This window comes from Sceloporus undulatus, chromosome 2, assembly GCF_019175285.1.
Source record: "Sceloporus undulatus isolate JIND9_A2432 ecotype Alabama chromosome 2, SceUnd_v1.1, whole genome shotgun sequence".
In the NCBI taxonomy this organism is placed as follows: Eukaryota; Metazoa; Chordata; class Lepidosauria; order Squamata; family Phrynosomatidae; genus Sceloporus; species Sceloporus undulatus.
Window position 1 is genome coordinate 321,883,263 of NC_056523.1, and position 19,549 is coordinate 321,902,811.

A 19,549-nucleotide genomic window follows, 5' to 3' on the forward strand; every position below is an offset into this window, starting at 1 on the left:
AGAAGATGGATCAAGTGGAGATTCTTAAGAAGTGGAAACAGCAGCATGTTCAAACTGAGAAGGAAATGAACCAGAAGAAAAGGATAGATGAACAATAAGGAGAAGAGAAGGGAGAAGAATGGCGGGGTGATAGTAATTAAGAAGCAAGAAGGAATGAGATCCAAGAGAGCAGATGGAAGGATTCAAAGACATCAGCATTTTGGATAGGTCAACTAACAAGACTGGAGGAAAAGTTCAAAATGTAGAAGAAACAGACGTGATGTTAGTAATGAAGAATGTTCAGGAGCAGCAAGATCTGAATGGATAGTTTCAGTGTTAATATTAAAGAAAGTTGCAAAATCATCAACGAAAAAAGAGGAAGAGGTGATGGGAAGGCTTTAAAAGAGAGCTTAAGGTAGAAAAGAGATGTTCTAAAAACACACTGAATTTCAAAGAGCTGGGGGTTTTTTTGTTTTTTGTTTTTTGGTTTTTTTTGAGCATGGAAACCAACTGAATTTCTCCTAATTTCAACTGCACCAAATTTCAACTGGACCCTGAAGTGAATAACATTGTTCTTGCAGAATTCTCATCAGCCTGCTTCCTCATAATATTCTGTGTGGTCTGTGTATTCCCAGCCTGGCAGCCTTGCGTTTTTAGAGTGGTGGTGATGGTTTTGTTTTGCTTTCTTTCGATTTCTGTCTTTCTTACTGCTGCTGGTGGATCCTCCTGTAGTGCTAGAGAACAAGGACTTCCTGACTCTTTATTGGGAATCAGTTTTGTGATTATTCTTGCTTGCTAAGTATACCTAAACACAGATGTAGGTGCATTGAGGCAAACAAAATGAACCAGGCCTCATTTTCAAAGGATCATCCTACAGGTACCTAAAATCTTACCATGACTTTAGGATTTAGGAAACGAGAGTTTTAAGCTGTTTCCCTTTGTAAATTACACTTCTTAACATGTCAAAGTGATGACAATGTAAAGTTGTTGTTTAGTAAGTTGTCTGCCTCTGCAGTCACTGTTCCTTGCATTTGGTTTGTTTTATTTATATTTATATTTATTTAGGTCTTTATATCCCGCCCTTCAGCCCTAATGGCTCTCAGGGCGGCTTACAATTATTATTTTTAATCAGACAGTTCCCTGCCCTCAGGCTTACAATCTAAGATGTTTATCACACTATGCTCTTAAAGAGCTACTACTGTATTCCAGTGTGACTCCTCTAGCTGCCTCCTGTTGCATGCTGGGATTGGCAGTTTTAAGGAGCTGAACTTCTCTGCCTGAGAATTCTAAATACCCCTCCTTAAAACTGCCAATCCCAGCATGCAACAGGAGGCAGCTAGAGGAGTCACACTGGAATAGTACCTCTTTAAGAGCTCGTCTGATAAACACCTAAAAGACACGAAACAAAAGGAGAAGGGAATGATGGAGGGAAAAGGGATGAGGTCCAGTGGTTCTTCTCTCCCTCTGAGGCCTGGACCAAGGCAGATGGATTGGAGGGAGGGCTCTTCTTCCAGGCTAGTCCTGATGGAGCTGGACCTGACTGGTTTTGGACAGTGTAATGGAGAGAGCATGGGGAGCAGTCAAAACAGTCAGGGGTCATTGGATTACAGGCTATGTTTGAGAAAGATTAATTATAAAAAGTATGTAAACATATAGATAACAGTAAGAACTAAGCTAAAACACTGTGCTTTCCCATGTACCACTGAATGTCATGCTAATAGTTGTGACATAAACAACTAGCAAAATTAAAATTCTATCTTCAAATTACAATATCATATGCACAACCTAAATGTATGTACATCTACATAGTGAAGATTTGGTTAAAATGTGATGTTTTCAAAGAAAATTTTAAAATATTTTTTAAATCAATTTTTTAAATTTTTTATTTTAAAAAATTAAAATTTTGAAATTTTAATTTCTAAAAATTCTGGGCCCTCTCCTTTCTCCTCCCACTGACACAGGCAAATGCCATGGCTCATTTCTGCCAAAAGGTAGGTGTTTGAGTAGCAGTAGTGTCACCTCCCGCTTAGGGTGTCACCTGGTGCAGTCCACTGCAAACACACAGGCATTATTGGTCCCAACCAGCATGGCTGATTGTCAGGAATGATGAGAATTGGATTAATTTTGACCACACCTATTCTTTCAAACAGGGTGCTCATGTATCAACCTTCTACTGTACGAGTTCCTGCGGTGAGCACAGTGGATCCTACTGCTATTCCACCATCATTAACAGATTACCCTGTACCATTCCATCACCCACCAATATCAAGTATTTCATCAGACTTGCCTGGTAGGTAAACACACACACCCCACCTCTTGAAATGTTAATAGTAAATTGGGCCCTTGATATCTACTGCGGTTTGCTTCCAGGACCCTCCATGGATACCAAAATCTGTGGATGCTCAAATCCCATTAAATAAAATGGCAGAGTAAAATGGTGTCCCTTATATAAAATGGCAAAATCAAGGTTTGTTTTTTGGAATTTATATCGTTTTGGAATATTTTCAAGCCGTGGGTGGTTGAATCTGTAGATATGGAGGACCAACTGTAATTGAGGCAAAAGTTAAAAAAAACCAAGCGAGATTATGTGCGAGAGAATTTTCTGAAGACTCACCCCCACAAAGTAATTTTCAGCACGCACAAATTATGCTTGTGGTTTATTCTGGACCTTACATTTCCACAGTTCTTGAATGTCCATTGACAGACTACTTTGGTTTTACAATAAGGCACAGTCTGCAAAATTCAATTCCTTGGTTCTGTTTTCAGAATGCAAACCACTCTGTTTTTGACTGTATTTTCAAGACAGGTAATTATCCCTTGGCTTGATTTGACTCTTGTTCATACACAACACTTGCCATACCTCCATTGCTTATGAAATTTTTCTTTCTATTCTTTATAGCTTTTACTACAGTCCATGAATAATTCAGTGTAATTCACCAGTATTATGATCAAAACTGTTGCTGTTAATGTTACCAACAAGGACCGATCTTGAACCATCTGTCCTTTTAAAGGAAAATGGTTTGTGCCGCTGGCATACATGCTTAGGACGCAAGTCCATGGAATCTGGGAAAGCTGCTCAAACTTTTAACTGAGTTAAGTTGGATCTCAATCAAAGCACTGGAGTTCACCGAGTTGCCCTTCTTGAATTAATATATACACTTCCTAAGCTTTGCCCTGTATTAATTAGGACATCCAGCAAATAGTTCATGGTTCTTAAACATACTTATACCCTTGCCTTTATAACATTTTCTTGAACTGCTTCATATCCTTTTCATAGCATCTTTGTAGAGAACTAAGTTATTTTTTTTCTTATGCCACAAAGGAAGTGGTGCATCACCTGGCATTATGTGCAGGAGGAATTGCAGTGGTGGAATATGCAAGTGTAGTGTCTGGCAATAAGACGTTGCCGTGTAAAATGCTTCTGTTCAGGGGCTCGGGTGTTCCATTCCATCACACACACCCACAAGGCCATTTTCCTTATTTTCTTCATCAGCAGGCCATGCCCATTGAGCATGATGAGTTGACATGGAAATGTATCTGATGGGTTTTCTGGATGGTGTGGGCACTTGTGCTACTTCCAGCTGCACACAATTCTTAGGTTTCTGCATGAATCCACTGGGGTAGCTCTCCATGAGATTGCTTTTAAAATACCTTCTTAGTAGAATCACTCTTTCTAAGCCATTAGTTTCTAGCTTGCATAACCATATTGTGACCAGAAAAAGACTAAGATTAGCTTTCTCTATCAGCTGCTTAGTGACAAAACAGATGGCTGGTAAGGAGCAGCTTAATACAGTCCCTTTGAGCACCAGATCAGGGCCACCACAACTGCAAGCCATGGCCCCAATCCAGCATTTTTCCAGACCCCAAAGTAGCGGCAAAATGCCTTGCCGCCGCTGAACACCTCTTCCCTGTTTCTTCAGTGCAGTCATTTGGTCAGGTGGGCAGTGTTACGACACTTTGGAGGTGGAGTTAGGGCAGGCACCGGGCAGTCACCACGCCTACTCCAACCTGATGCCAGCTTATAGTGCCAGTACAGCCCCTCAGTTAAGTATGCTTAACTAAGTAACTTCTCCTGGCATGAGCCCCCCAAACCTGACAGAAACATCATTAGCCCATGCTCTCCTCAGTGGCAGAATGGACCTCTGTTGGCAAGGGAGTTTTGATTATGGCAATAATGCCACAATTATAACTAAATAGTGTTGTGAATACACCATGACTGTTCTGTAATTTATGATCGCTATGTCATAATTGTGACACTATTGCCATGCCCTCTCAATTGTAACCCTGGCCTCCCAACCTACTTTCCTGGACATTGGCTGCATAGGGAGGTCCATTCTGTCAGCAGTTGTGAATCACATACCTGTCAGGTTTTGGGAAGAGGTTCAACCAGGAGAAGTTACTTAGTTAAGTATCAATAGCTAATAGAGAATGCTAGACTTAGGCCCATTACAGACGGGCCTATAGTACGGACTGGGTCCGTACTAGGGTTAGAAAGGGGCGTCACTTCCTGACACCCCTAACCCTAGTACGGACCGAGTCCGTACAAAATGACGGTGCTCGTTCCACACAGGGGCCGCCATTTTGACGTCACGAACACAAAAAGAAGCCCCATATCGGCGCTTCTTTTCGGCTGCATCCGGGAACTGCGCGGTTTGGCTGCTGCAGCAACCGGCAGTGGCGGCAGAGCGCCCTTCTTGGGCGCTCTGTAACACGTTTTGTCTTAGACTGCATCTGCACTTCAGAAATAATGCAGTTTGAAAACACTTTAACTGCCATGAGTCAATACTGTGGAATCCTGGGATTTGGAGTTGTGGCACCAGAGTAGGCTTAAATATCTCACAAAAAACAAACCCCAGAATTCCATAGCATTGAGCCATAACAGCTGAAGTGATGTCAAACTGCATTATTTCTGCAGTGCCGGTGCAGCCTTTGGTTTTGTCTCTCCATTTTATATCTCCATGTATCTCTTCCTCTGGCTTACTAGTCTGTGGCTTGTGATTAAATGAGGATTTGAACCTTTGTCTTGCATAGACAGACACTAACTATAGTGCAGTGGATCTGATGATGTAAAATCTGCATCTGTTCTCAAAAATTAATTTGTGTCTTCTTCTTAGGCTTGGATTTTCTTTCGTTAATCCCAGTTGATCCACAGGTAAGTGTCTTGACTATATATGATCTAAGATCCTAGAACATGAGTTAAACTGGAATAATTTGAAAATGTGTGAAGAAAAATCTTCCAAGAACTGGATAGCTTTTGTGCAAGATTAAAATGATCTTGACTGCCTACCCCCACTCCATCATTCTCATGTTAAACTTGTAGCACAAACTTTGAATACCCATGTTCAGCAGGTGTGCTCAAAAGCTGAAACATGGAATGCTTAATTTCATTTATGTTCTCCTCTCCCTTTACCAAACTAAGGTAGCAAACTGTGGGTTCCTATTTGGGTAACCAATAAGCATACTTCTGCTTCAGTCACTCCAATACCGCTCTTTCTGAGCCATTCATTTGTGGCTTACCCAATCAAATTGCTGGGGCTTGGGAAAGTTTTAATTAGAGCTCTCCAAATGCGAGTCCAAAAAGGCAACTTCTCCAAGCTCTCCCTTTTGTGCATATTTTAGTAATTTGGTGTGGTTTCCATACTCCCGATAGCTTTGATGCTTGTGCTTTTTCCCCTTATGCACCTAGTCTCTCTTCCTTATCTACATCATTGTTTGTTTCAAGCAGTACTGTGCTCCTATGTTTTTGGATAGTCTCACCTCGACGTTGCCAACAAGCACCACCCCCGGCAACATCATCACCTCTACCAGCCACCACGAGAGCAGCACTCGCGTTAGTTCCTCAGGCCGCAGTGAGACAGCAGTCATCACCAGCAGCGGAAGCAGCATTCCCGACATCATCTCCCTGGACTGAAAACTAGCACAATCAGCTAGTCTGGAATGGCACAGAGCTGCTCTTTTTGCATGTGTTAATCCATGGACCATCCATTGCTTAGACTTACATTTTTGAGTATTTATTGAAGGAAAAAAGAAAGAGCTTTGAATTCTGTTACCCTCTAATGTGGATCAACGACCCCCACTGGAAGAAGAAAACTGACTGGAAGGATGGTGTATATATTTTATGACATCTTGAGGGTTTTTCTTCTCTTTACTTGGGAAAAATATGATTTATTTTTAATCAAGTTTGCCCTCCAAGATTGCAGTGAAGAAAACTGACACAGCTTTTGCTGTGTGGATTCCAGGATGGATTCCCCGTATGAATCTTAATTTTGTTACATTTAGCAATAATATAAAAACATTTTAATAAATATATAAAAGCACTTAATCTGGAATGACAGAAGCCTTTGTTTATCCCAGATGTAAGGACAGGAGAAAGGAATCACGTATATTTGAATTTTTGACCTTTTGCTGAGGCCTGGAATAAACGTTTGGTGGAGAGGTTGGAGCTTTGTGAAATAACAGTTGCGTAACTATGTGCTTGCCTTTTCCCCCATCACATCACCATCTTTTTCGCAGATGTGGACTTTTTTGGATTTTGAAGATCATGCTGCTTTGACTGTTCAATTTCAAATGCAAAAAAAAAAAAAAAAGTGCAAGGATTTGGGGGTTGTGGGGAAGAAGAATGCTATGCAAACTCATCCATGTGGCTATGTTTATAAAAATGTGAAAAGCTAGCAACTAGCTTTTCAGGACAAGCTTTCTCCTTGGAAAAAAGGAAAGTCCTGCAAAATGCCCAGAAAATCAGATTTGAGTTTCAACTTATGCTTCTGATGAGTTACCTTGTATTTGTACTAGATTTTGTGTCTCCAAAAGAATTGCAGACATTATGAGGGTGGAAACTGTTCTCAAAACTGCACAACGAATATCACTTGAATACGCTGCTGCTAGGAAGATTTTTTTTCTCTCCCCCTAGGTTATGTGTGAGAAATGTATAATTAACTATATAGATGAAGCAGAATCTCACACTAAGTTTGTTAATCTTTAGTGGGGGGGGGGGGCACAACTGAAGAGGCAAATGAATGCCTTGATCACTATGGGTGCAAACTGTTTTCATAGCCAGACCTGAGAACTATCAAGTACAAAGATGTATGCCTGGTGCACTGTTAAAACCTTCACTGTGGAAGGTTACATACAAAGCAGAAGAGCACTATCTGGGATTGCATGTTCTCTGGGAGGAACTCACAATATACACTATTTAATGCTGCATATACATACAGCCATACTGGCAGTTAGGATGGAACTCATGTGGACCATCCCTCCATTAGAGCCCGTGCTCCTTCAAATCATAGAATTATAGTTAGAAGAGACAACAAAGACTGCTGTACTTTTCAGTGGTTACACAAAATATTTTACTAGTGTAGCAAGGATTGCAAAAGCAGGGTACCCTATAGTTCCTTCCTATATCTTGGTAAAAGATAAGCATGAGCCATAATGTGGAAAGGCTATCCTTGCTGTTTCGGGATCGTCTCTCCTTAATCCTCCCCATTTGAAAATTTTGGCAACTCATTTTTACTGTTTGCATTTATGTCCCTATGTAACCGAAACTTCAGTACAGTATTGATCTTTAGCTATTATAGGCAAGCCTTGTTTTATGAACCATGCATAAGAGATGCCTAAATGACTGCCAGTATGGTTTTCCTTTTTCTCATATGACCACCATCCTAAACCAGTAGGTTAGCTCCTGTGATGGGTTTTGCATTGCTTCTCGTTTCCATGTGTGCAGATTTTGTACCAATTAAAATAACCTGGTATCTTTGAGCTTTCTTAAAGCCATATGTTTTGCTAGTTGGTTTCAGTTCTTATGTTCTCTCCCCCCCTATTCTGTGACTCACCGTGTAACCAGAGAATTTGTGTTGCAGTTCTGCAGACACCAGGAAGTGACAGATTTACTATATCAGGGGATCTCATCTCTTATTCTTTTCCCCCATATCTGAAATGTACCTTTTGGAAACAATCGATTCTAACCATATTCTTATACTAGTTGACAGAAATTAATGCTTGCAAAATATAGGATTCAATTTGCAAGAATATTTTCCAGCTGTAGTGCTTATCATGTGTTAAACAAGTGGCAGTAAATATTGGATAAATGAACAATTTTAGAGACCATTAGATTTCCATAAATGGAACCTGATTTCATATGTTGGATGGCACCTATAATCAAGTGAAGCAGCCTGATTATAGAGTAGACAGAATCCCACCAGATAAGCTGTTCAACAACACATTTATTTCTCACTAGGTGAACATGACATAATTGCTAGATGCTGGTTTGTGTTTTGTTCAGCTTTGTATGTTCTGTTTTCCCACTTCTCTCCTGGCTTTGTGAAGCAATCCAATTCCATGATGAAGTTGGGGTGCTGTAATAATTCCCTCACCTCAATGAGGCTGCTGTTACAATTTGTCTAGGAAGTTGTCCAGAGGTGGAATACCTTCCTTCAAGCCTTTACGTTTGCGTGTTTCAGCCACAACTTGGAAAGGACGTGAATTGGCATCATAAGGGTCTCCAGGCAAAATCTGCCAGTGATCAAAAACGCACTGTGGGAAAGCCTGACCGCCTGTATTGGATCTCAAATCAGCAGTAAAACCTAGTGCCAGAAAAGAAAACAGTTACAGAAGTTATAATACTACATGTAGTTATGTCAAATAAGGCTTTTGTTCAAGCAGGTTATCACCCAGCCATTTTTACCTTAATAGTAATAACACAAAGGTAAAACTCTTTCAAGGCAGTGAAATTCCACTTTCCCATCAGCCTAATATAATTTCTTAGATTTCTTGCACACCTCTCTTCCTCACTTGCAGCTTTTAAAATTTAATGCAACCACACTCTTCATTGGTCTCCACTGTTTCTAAAACCAGCCACTTCTATGGTACCACTAATCACAAACTTTATCCTTGGGATCCCCTTTACATGCGGACGTTACCCCCCCCCCCCCGACATAGAATAAGAATAAAAATATTTTGTTTATTTAGTGTGTGTATTTTCGTTTGCACATTCATGTATATTTGTATTTTAACATTTTTCAAAGAAGTAACATTCTTCAAATTAGAACATTTTATTTCAGTAAAATTTACACATAAAAAATTTGGGAAGAGGAAGGATGAGAGCCCACTGCTGCTCTAGTCCCATCACTTTATTTGCTTGCATCTCATATTTCCAATTTTATTACTGTAATAGAGCTATGTTTTCAGCTCTTCTCACTCATTCTCCTTCTTGGGATGAACATTATTTAACTGAGACATCCTACCACTTTGTTTTTAAAGCTGTTAACGACTGTTTTCACAGGCATAAGTAAAACAATTTACCTTTTCACAGATGGCAAATGGGTTTCATTTATAAACTTGTAAATAAGTATACTCTATTTCTTCTCAAAAAGTATTCAAGTCTTAACTACAGCTGTTCCTCTCTACTAGATCACCTTTAAGACATGTAGAATCTGAACTAATTCTCATAATAGAGCAGAGGGAAGGAACCTCTGGCCCTCCAGATGATTTTGCACTATAACTGCCATAATTCTTCTCCATTTTGACTCTGTCTACTGAAAACCGAAATCCAAAACATCTGAAGCGTCAAAAGTTTCACCATTCCAATACTGTAATGTCGAAAGACAAGAGTCAGTAAAGGGTTATTGTGTACATCTGACAATCTGCTGCTAAACTTATCACTACCTTAAGCCCTACTGTTCTTTCATTGAAAGAGGAAGGGAAGAAAGAGTACAGGTGTGAACCACCTCTAGCAAAATGTCTCCTGACAAAAGATGACCTTCAATTGCCATAAAAAAAGCTTTAAAATGGTTCAAGAGGTGGCTATGCATGAAGTAATAAAACAAGCATGCAGTGCCTATTGGCCATATCAGTTTGCCCTAGAATGGCGAATGCTAGATTGTAGGCAATGAACAAATCCTCTCCAAAGGAAGGAAACAATTGAGAGTTAATGTTCAGATTAGAGAAAGACATCCTGACACTTAATAAGGAATACAGGACCATCAAATCTATCCAAAACTCTTACCAAAAGACTCATTGACAGGCAGGTATGCTTTGACCACAAACATTGGTGTTCCAGCTACTTGGGACTCTTCAAAAACATGACCACGTTTTCGATTCAGTACACCATAGATGCCTCCAACCACTTGCTCTGGACACTGGAGGAGGCAAAACAAAACAAAAACACCTGCTTAACTTTTTTGAAGTAAGTCCACCATAGTTCAATTTATCTTCCAACCAACTCTTCAATGACACCAATTTTCATGTGGTTATGTTTTTGAATGTTGTGGTGCCACATTAGGGAACACATGAACATTATTAATATACAGTAGCTAGAATCTTCCTGGTGGACCATCCTAATGGCTGGTCTTTTTCCAGGATACACAACCACCATGGCCATAGCATTTTTCCTCCATCTGCCACTGGCACAGTGACCCATTACATATCCAGTAACACCATCTAAAATAAATACAGTGGTGCCTCGGGTTACGAAATTAATTCGTAACGCGGCCGCTTTCGTAACCCGAAAAGCCTTCGTAAGCCGAATTGCCATAGGCGCTAATGGGGAAAAGCCGCGATTCCGTGTGAAAAAGCCGAAAAAAGCACCAAAAGTTTTTTCGTAACCCGAAAAAACATTCGTAACCCGAAACAATAATTCCCTATGGGATTTTTTCGTATCCCGAAAATTTCGTAACCTGGGTATTTCGTATCCCGAGGTACCACTGTACATCATTTTTTTAGTCTCTAGAATAGTTGCGAGTGAAATATATATCAAATGTGTAACACACATCCCCTCTTGCACTGCAGAGGTCTTGCCAAAATAGGTGATGGTGAAGAAAGTGTCCCCATGTTTAGTAACTAGAAGTAGTGATGGGTAAGGCAGTCAGTTGGCATTTCCAAAGCGCTAAAGCTCACAGCAGCTAAGGCAGGAAGTGAGAAGGAGACATTACTATGCCTCAATGTGGCAGACCTTTGTTCCCCTAAAGATCACCCCAACTGCACTAGGTACGCCAGATCCAGGTTTACATAGCTGGCAGGCCTGATCCAGTGGAACAAAAGACATCTCAGTAACACTTATTTCACAGCTTAGTACTAGAGCTCCCCATATCACTAACAGGCATCCAGGCTGTTGCAATGCCCAAGAGGTGGAGATGTTTCCAGCTAGCAGACCTGAGAGTTGGAATTGTTAAGAAATTACCTATAAGAGTCTGAGAAAGGAGATAATCCTTAAAAGATACCATATTTTCCGGTGTATAAGATGACCGGGCGTATAAGACGACCCCCAACTTTTTAAATAAAAATATAGTTTAGCATATACTCACCGTATAAGGCTACCCCTCCTCCTAAGAAGCCGGCAGTGCATGTGCGCACTGACGACTAAGAGGCCTCCGAAGGGGTTCAACCCGGTGTATAAGACGGCCCCCGACTTTTGACCCAATTTTCAAGGGTCAAAAAGTCGACTTACACGCCGGACGGTACTTCAAGTGTTGTTGGCAGACATGACCATTTTAACCTAGGTGTCCTAAGCGTAATGCACTACCACACAAGATAGACAATGGATTGGGATATCAAACAATGCCTCCTTTTCCTTGTTGTAGAGTTCTTCCATACTTGCAACAGCATACTGAAGTACACGAAGGACTGGTGAGTGTCAAAATAAACACAAGCACTGCAGAAGATGATGGAAGTAGTTTTTGGAACCAGTGCCTCCCCTCACAGAAAATCACGATATCTTAATGAAAACCAATCATCTGAGAGCAAGTTGTTGCTTCGAGGCTGACAGGCATTTCCTTGAAACCAATTTATACTACTATTGCTCTAATCCCTCTGGACAGCAATGGACCCAAGTTCACTGTGATGATGAAATCCAAGGATAGAGAATGTTCCTCCTCATTCTGCCCTTATATCACATAATGCATCTGCTTGCTTTGGAAGCTGATGCCAGAGGCATACCTGAATCTCTACCAGATAGATGGGCTCCATCAGTCGGGGCTGGGCAGTCAAAGCAGAGGCATACAAGACCCGCCTGGCAGTTGGGATGATTTGCCCACCACCTCGATGGATAGCATCTGCATGAAGAGTAACATCATGGATGTCGAAGCGAACCCCCCGCATGTTCTCCTCACACAAAACACCCTGCAAAACAAACAAACAAAAAACAGCAGGTGAAAACGAAAACTACGCTTCTGACACTATGTAACACTGCAACATTTGAAAGCTATTAAAGTTCACCTGGCAAGAAAATGTAATTGTGCTGCTAGGTTAAAATTACTACTTATGTTGAAAAAGAACTAACAAAGAAAAAAGGCATTATATGTAACTTTGAAGAAAGGGAGTATTTCTCTTACTACATAGTCTTCATAAAACACCTACTAGTAATGCAATTAAAGGGACTTGCAGATGGAGCTCGAGGCCAAAATTTAATTCATGTGTTAGTACATATATTTTTTTAAAGTGCAGATTGGTGTTGTGTACCTTCAAGCTGTTTCCAATTTCCTACAAGTATAAGGGGAACCTATCATGGGGTTTTCTTGGCATAATTTATTCAGAGAGAATTTGCTTTAGCATTCCTCTGAAGTTGAGAGTGTGTGACTTGCCAAGATCATCTAGTGAGTTTCCATGGCCAAGTGGGGATTCAAACCCTGCTCTCCTGGATCACAGTCCAACACTTAAACCACTACACCATGCTGGCTCCATGCTGGCTCTCTGCAGATGAATGTTAGCAATGGGAAAAATACAAAACACATGACCCTCCAAATAATGGACAGCAGCAGTCATCAGCCCTTGAAGGAAGGAAGGCCACATGCTGTCCACCCTTTACTAACTCAAGAAACTGTCTTACACCATTCAGATCCATCAAGATCAATACTAGCTGTTTAGAACATCAAGTTCTGATGCTTTTAAAAAAGCGAATCAAGGGGATTGTGAATTGCAGAACATTTCCACATTTGTCTTTGAGGCCTACCTCTTTGGTTGCCCACTGGAATCCAGCCACCACACTGTCTTTGATTTCATTGAGATATTGGACACCTTTGGTGATATCAACCAAAATATTGGGACCTGTCCCATCAGGTCCAAAGCACCAGATCTTTCTTGCTTCAGAGACATCCCACTCGTATTTCTCAGCCAGATATCGAGCGCGCTGCTTTAGCTCTTGGCGGGAGCTGACATCACCTTTATCTATATCTTCGGCCAAGCCCTCAGGGAAGGGACGGGCTTTCATGTACAAGCGGTTGTGTTTGTTGGGGGACTTGGACAAGCACATTTGATTAGACTCTTCACAGACTGTCTCCCGATAAGATACTACTGGATCAGATTTCTGCAAAATACAAACACAGCCTCAATAAAAAAAATACCCAGTTTAGTCTGCATAAATGATTACTGCTGTATTATGAGACCAAACTCTGTTCCCAGTTTCAGTTTTGAAAATCAGATGGGAACATGCCGCACCCATTCTACACATCCCTACTGCATATATGTTTTTAAGAAAATCAAAATCCTTCTAAAAAGCAGGCCTTCATGGCATGTGCACACGGCCCTTGTTGTGAATGGGTACTTCACACATCAGCTTGCATATAACTACCAGACATCCCCAGCATTTTGTTGAAACTGTTATGTTTGAAGGCTTAATTTCTAGCAGAAGGGTGGTAACTATGCCACTCCAGTGTTTTTTGTTTGTTTTTGAGACTGCAGCTTCTGTAATTCCCAACTAATAGCTATGCCGGCTATAAGGGAACCGTAGACCAAACACATTTGGACAGCCAATTACCCATCCATGTTATCCCTTGCAAAAAAACAAGCAAACAGAAAGTCACCAAATTCACCCCATCTGTATTCTGAAAGCTGATTTAATTACAGTCGGGCCTTCTTATACACGGATTTTTTATACACGGATTCAAGCATACATGGTTTGAAAATGTTCAAAACAAGGATACATTTCAAATATCAAACCTTGATTTTCCATTTTTTATAAGGGACACCATTTTGCTTTGTCATATTTAATAGGACTTGAGCATCCACGGATTTTGTTATACACAGGGGATCTTGGAACCAAACCCCAGCGTATAACAAGGGTCCACTTTATATGCATGGATGATATGTAAAGGATCAACATGAAGGTGATCAATTTTCATAATTTATCCCTTTAAAATACAGTCTGCCCTCCTTATTGGCGGACGTGCCGTCAGCCGATTTAACCCTCCGTGGTCGGCAAGCTCCTGCTTTTGTTCATGGCGGCGTGTGCATATGCCACACCGTTATTAAAATGAATGGGACTTGAGCATGTGTGGATTTTTATATTGGGGGACAGGACAGATCCCCCATGAATACGGAGGTCAGACACTGGCATGTTGTAATCTTTGAAGACTCATTATACATGCTCCAAATCTTCTGCCACAGTAATCCCTTTTGTGTACCTTGATTGGAATACAAGCATGGTCCTCTTCCAGATCTTTGAGGCAAATCTCCAGATGCAGCTCACCAGCACCAGCAATTATATGCTCCCCAGATTCCTCAATGATACACTACAGAACAGAAAAAGCTGGTTATGCAGTTGTTCTCATTTTATCAAATAACACTACAAAAAAACCGGTAGCATTTGCATGATGTGCAGCATGAGACATTATTCCTAAAACCTTTTTAAAATGTTTGCACTGAAATCACCAAGACATTCAGTGTCCTTTTTTGGCTATGGTCTGCCTTTGATTCATGAATGCCAAACAATACCTACCTGTGAATTGCAGAGTACTGCTGTGTGAAATTACAGTTCTAACAATTATGTCATATTCCATGGCTTATGTATTAAAAACTAAAGCTACAGTTCTAAGATAGTCATCAGAAACCAGAATAAGAAGCAAATAATCTTTAACATTGAAAACAAACGCTTTTTTCTTCAAACTACAGGAAAAGGGATTGCACTGAAACAGGAAGACATTCCTGACAAGTAAGAGCTGTTTGACAATAGAACACACTCCCTCAGAGTATGGTGGAATCTCCTTCTTTGGAGGTCTTTAAGCAGATGGCTGGCCATCTGTCAGGAGTGCTTTGATTGTGTCTTCCTGCATAGCAGGGGGTTGGACTGGATGGCCCTTGAGGTCTCTTCCAAGTCAGTGATTCTAATTTACACAATGCAAGAGTGAGGCTTAAAATTAAGACCCAGATAAATGCTTGGGAGAGATATTTCACTTAGAAAAAATGTCTTTAAATAAAAAAGTCCCATTTTGGGATTTAGAAAATTCTAACTGTACAAAGTCTCTGTAGGAACAACTTTCACATGGACAAGACGTACAGCTTTTTGTACAGCTTCTACATCGTAGAATTAACATACAGTGGAATCTCGTCTTACGCAGGGATCCATTCTGGACCCCCCCCCCAACCTAAGGTGAATTCTGCCAATGCTAGAGACCTATTATAGTGAAGGGGGCTTGTGCACATGCGGTGGCCGTACATGCCTTTGAAATTATTACAGCACGGCTTCCACATAAGCCAGAAGCCGCGTACTGAGCGGGCGCGCTATACTTAGAAATCCCAACAAGCCATGGTTGTTTTAATTAGAATTAAATTACAGCAAGCCTTTTCTTTGTTTATGAGAGGACACTCTGGCCTGTTACAGACTGCCAAAATAAAGCTGCTTCGGGTCTCTTTGGAGGTATGCTGTTTAAATGATGCATGCATCCTAAGAATCCGGAAGCTGCACCAAAGCTGCACTCCAGTGCTTAGGAAGGAGTGTGGCTTTGGCGCGACCTCCGGACTCTTAGGACCCATGCGTCATTTAAATAGCATACTCCACAGAGACCCGAAGCAGCTTTATTTTGGCAGTCTGTAACAGGCCTCTGGTTAGTACAGACCATCTTGGTTTAATATTCTAGCATGAACATTAACTGTAAAAGCCTTTTATAGTACACTGGTACCCCGGGATACGAAATGATCGGGTTATGATTTTTCGGGATACGAAATTCGGCTTGGAAAAAACTGTTTCGGGTTACGAAAGATTTTTCGGGTTACGAAATTCTTTTCGGCGCGAAATTCAAATGATGCAAAGTGCATCTACTGGCTTTCCAGGGATTTCCAGGGCTAACGGTTAGGGTTAGCTTTGGCGCGAATTTTGAATTTCGTTAGCAGCAGTGATTGGCTTGCGAAATCAAGCCAATCAATTGGATTGGCTAACGAAATGGGGGGGGGGTGGCTTGCCTTGAGAAATAAAAGACCGGCTTCCATTGATCTGCCCCCTTTGTCTGGCCCTGTGGACTGCTGAGAAGAGTCTCTTTGGAGCTTAACTTGGTTGCACTCGAGGTTCGGACTTTTCCTGGCTTTCTGCCTTTGGAATTTTTCTGGCTTTTGCCATTCTTCGGATCAAGACCGGCGATCAGCAATTTCTCTACCGGTAGGTTGATGGATTTTTACCTTCTTCTTGTGGGGTGGGCTGAGGTGAGACAGTGTGACCATGCTTTTGCTGTGGGGTGCATGGTTGTTGTTGTTGTTGTTGTTGTTTTTTTTTGTGTTTCAAAGTGTGGATTGTGGGTTTTGCTACTGGCATTTTCTGAATGGGGATTATGGGTCTGGTGTGTGCAGGGATGCCTTTTTTGGGTTTTTTCCCTTTTAGGGTGACATGCTCTAATGTGTGGATTATGGCCTTGATGTGCTGGCTTGTTTTTTTGGGTTTTTTTCTTTTAGGGTGGCATGCTCTAATGTGTGGGATTATGGCCTTGATGTGCTGGCTTGATTTTTGGGGTTTTTTTTTTTTTAGGGTGGCATGCTCTAATGTGTGGATTATGGCCTTGATGTGCTGGCTTGATTTTTTGGGTTTTTTTTCTTTTAGGGTGACATGCTCTATGTGTGGATTATGGCCTTGATGTGCTGGCTTGATTTTTTGGGGTTTTTTTCTTTTAGGGTGACATGCTCTAATGTGTGGATTATGGCCTTGATGTGCTGGCTGATTTTTGGGTTTTTTTTTCTTTTAGGGTGACATGCTAATGTGGTGGATTATGGCCTTGATGTGCTGGCTTGATTTTTTGGGGTTTTTTTCTTTTTAGGGTGACATGCTCAATGTGTGGATTATGGCCTTGATGTGCTGGCTTGATTTTTGGGGTTTTTTTCTTTTAGGGTGACATGCTCTAATGTGGGATTATGGCCTTGATGTGCTGGCTTGATTTTTGGGGTTTTTTTTCCTTTTAGGGTGACATGCTCTAAGTGTGTGGATATGGCTTGATGTGTGGGCTTGATTTTTTGGGGTTTTTTTTCTTTTAGGTGGCATGCTCTGAATTGGGGATGAGGCTTCTTTTGCTGCTTTGATTTCTTCATGGCTGTGCTGTTTTCAAAGTGTGTGTGTGACTTTTAACACTTTGGCTATGGTCACATGTGGCCAGAGACTCTCACCATAGGGTGGCATTTTCTGATTTGGGGTTTTGGCCTATGGGCTTGTGTTCTGGGGTGCTGTGCTCATGGCTGTGATGATGTGAGAGTGTGGGGGTGACTTTTGCAAGTTTGGCCTTGCTTTGATGTGGGCAGACCGTGTGACTTTGGGGTTGCATTTTCAGATTTTGGGTTCTGGCCTATGGGTTTGTGTTTCTGGGGTGCTGTGCTCATGGCTGTGATGATTTGAGAGTGTGGGGTGGGACTTTTGCAAGTTTGGGCCAGAGAGTGTGACCATGGGGGTGGGGTGGTTTCCAATTTTGGTTTTGCTCATTGCCTGTGCCTTTTGTCCTTTTTAGGCTTGGCTATGGCTCCCAAGCCAAGCGGTGGAGAAGAAGAGGTCCCTTGTCCCTTGGAGGACAAGAAGGACATCATCGCCAAGCACGAGAGGGGTGTGCGCTTGGTGGACATTGCCAAGGAGTAGGACGCAAACCTTCGACGATTGGCACTGTCCTCAAGCAAAAGGAGGCCATCAGAGCTGTTGTGGCTCCAGCGCAAAGGCGTGACGACCATCGCCCAAGCAGAGGACACCGAGGCACGAGGAGATGGAGCGCCTGCTTCTCCTCTGGATCAAGGAAAGAGCGAGTCGGGGACACCCTGACCACCGCGGTCATCTGCGAGAAGGCCACCGCCATCTACGAAGACCGTGCCAGCAAGGAGGCAGGCGAAGGAACTTCTTCGCAGGAGGAGCCAGCCACCCTGGACTTCAAAGCATCACGTGGCTGGTTCGACAGGTTCAAGAGGAGGACGGGATCCACTCTGTCGTCCGTCACGGCGAGGCGTCCGCGCAGACCACCAGGCCGCCGAAGCATTCGTCGTCGCGTTCAAGGCCATGGTGGAGGAGGAAGGCTACGTCCCGCAGCAAGTCTTCAACTGCGACGAGACGGGCCTCTTCTGGAAGAAGATGCCTCGCCGCACCTACATCAGCCAGGAGGAGAGGAGACTGCCAGGCCACAAGCCTATGAAGGACCGCTTCACACTTGCGTTGTGTGCCAATGCCAGCGGGGACTGCAAGGTCAAGCCCCTGTTGGTGTACCACTCCCGAGAATCCAAGGGCCTTCAAGGCACACAACATCCAGAAGGAAGGTTGCCAGTGATGTGGCGCTCCAATGGCCGCGCATGGGTCACACGCCTCCTTTTCGTCGAGTGGATCAACAGCGTCTTCGCCCGACAGTGAAGCGGTACCTGGAGGAAGAGGATTGCCTTTGAGTGCCTCCTCCTCTTGGCACATGCTCCTGCGCACCCGCATGGCCTGGAGAAGGACATCCTCGCGGAGTTCTCCTTCATCAAGGTCCAGTTTCTGCCACCCAACACGACCTCCCTCTTGCAACCCATGGACCACGGTGATGCCAACTTCAAGAAGGTCTACACCAGCCACTGTTCAAGCGTTGCTTCGGTGACGGAGAGCACACAGCTGACCCTTCGGGTTCTGGAAGCAGCATTTTGATATCGTGGTGTGCTGAAGATGGTGGACTTGGCCTGGCAGGCGATCACCAGGCGCAACCTGATTGCTCATGGAGGAAGCTGTGGCCTGATGCTTCTTCCCTGGAAGGGTTGCAGGCCGAGGGTGCTGATCCCCCCCCCCCCCCCCCCCCCCACCCCCCCCCCCCCCCCCCCCCCCCCCCCCCCACCCCCCCCCCCAAAAACACAAAACAAAAAAAAACAACCCCCGGGGGTAGGGGGGTGGCGGTTGTGTGTGTGGGGTGGGGGTGGGGGTGTGTTGTGTGTTGTGTTTGTTTTGTGTTTTGTTGGGGTTTGTGTGTGTGGGGTGTTGGTGGGGGGGGTTGGGGTGTTTTGGTGTGTGGTTGGTGGGGGTGGGGTGGTGTGGTTGTGGTGTGTGTGTTTTTTGGTGTTGTGTGGGTTGGGGTTTTGTGGTGGTTGGGGCGGGGGTGGTTGGGGTTTGGGTTGGTGCGTTTGGGTGTTGTTGTTGGTTTGGGTTGTCGGTGGGGGTGGGTGGGGGTTGTTGGGGGGGGGGGTGGTGGGTGTGTGTTTTTGGTTGGGGGTTGGGGGGTGGGTGTTGGTTATGTTGGGGGTGTTTGGTGGGGGGTGGGGGGGGGGGGGGGGTTTTGTGGGGTGTGGGCTTGGGGTTGTTTGGTGGGGGTGGGGGGTGGGGGGGGGGTTTTTTTCTTTTTGTTTGGTTTTTTTTGGGTGTTTGGTTTGGGTGTGGTTGTGTGTTGGTGGTTGT

General features: G+C 43.1%; 2 protein-coding genes across 9 annotated transcripts in view; one reads left to right on the forward strand and one right to left on the reverse strand.

Moving 5' to 3' along the window:
• PIAS2 (protein inhibitor of activated STAT 2) overlaps positions 1–8,559 on the forward strand; it is a 58,005-nt gene extending 49,446 nt beyond the window's left edge. For 4 of the 8 annotated variants that reach the window (XM_042448207.1, XM_042448203.1, XM_042448206.1 and 1 more), the window contains 3 exons: positions 2,130–2,269; positions 5,094–5,131; positions 5,702–8,559. In XM_042448207.1, the coding sequence (XP_042304141.1) occupies positions 2,130–2,269; positions 5,094–5,131; positions 5,702–5,890 (367 nt within the window). In that variant the 3' untranslated portion in view covers positions 5,891–8,559. Of the gene's footprint in view, positions 1–2,129; positions 2,270–2,745; positions 2,786–2,878; positions 4,510–5,093; positions 5,132–5,701 lie in introns of those variants that run through there. The other 4 variants (XR_006101799.1, XM_042448204.1, XM_042448208.1 and 1 more) reach the window with 4 other exon arrangements.
• Positions 8,179–19,549, reverse strand: part of LOC121920918 (elongation factor 2-like) — a 40,871-nt gene continuing 29,500 nt past the window's right edge. The window contains 5 exon segments of the mRNA XM_042448210.1: positions 8,179–8,558; positions 9,980–10,112; positions 11,908–12,090; positions 12,920–13,273; positions 14,370–14,477. Of these exon segments, the coding sequence (XP_042304144.1) occupies positions 8,365–8,558; positions 9,980–10,112; positions 11,908–12,090; positions 12,920–13,273; positions 14,370–14,477 (972 nt within the window). The 3' untranslated portion in view covers positions 8,179–8,364.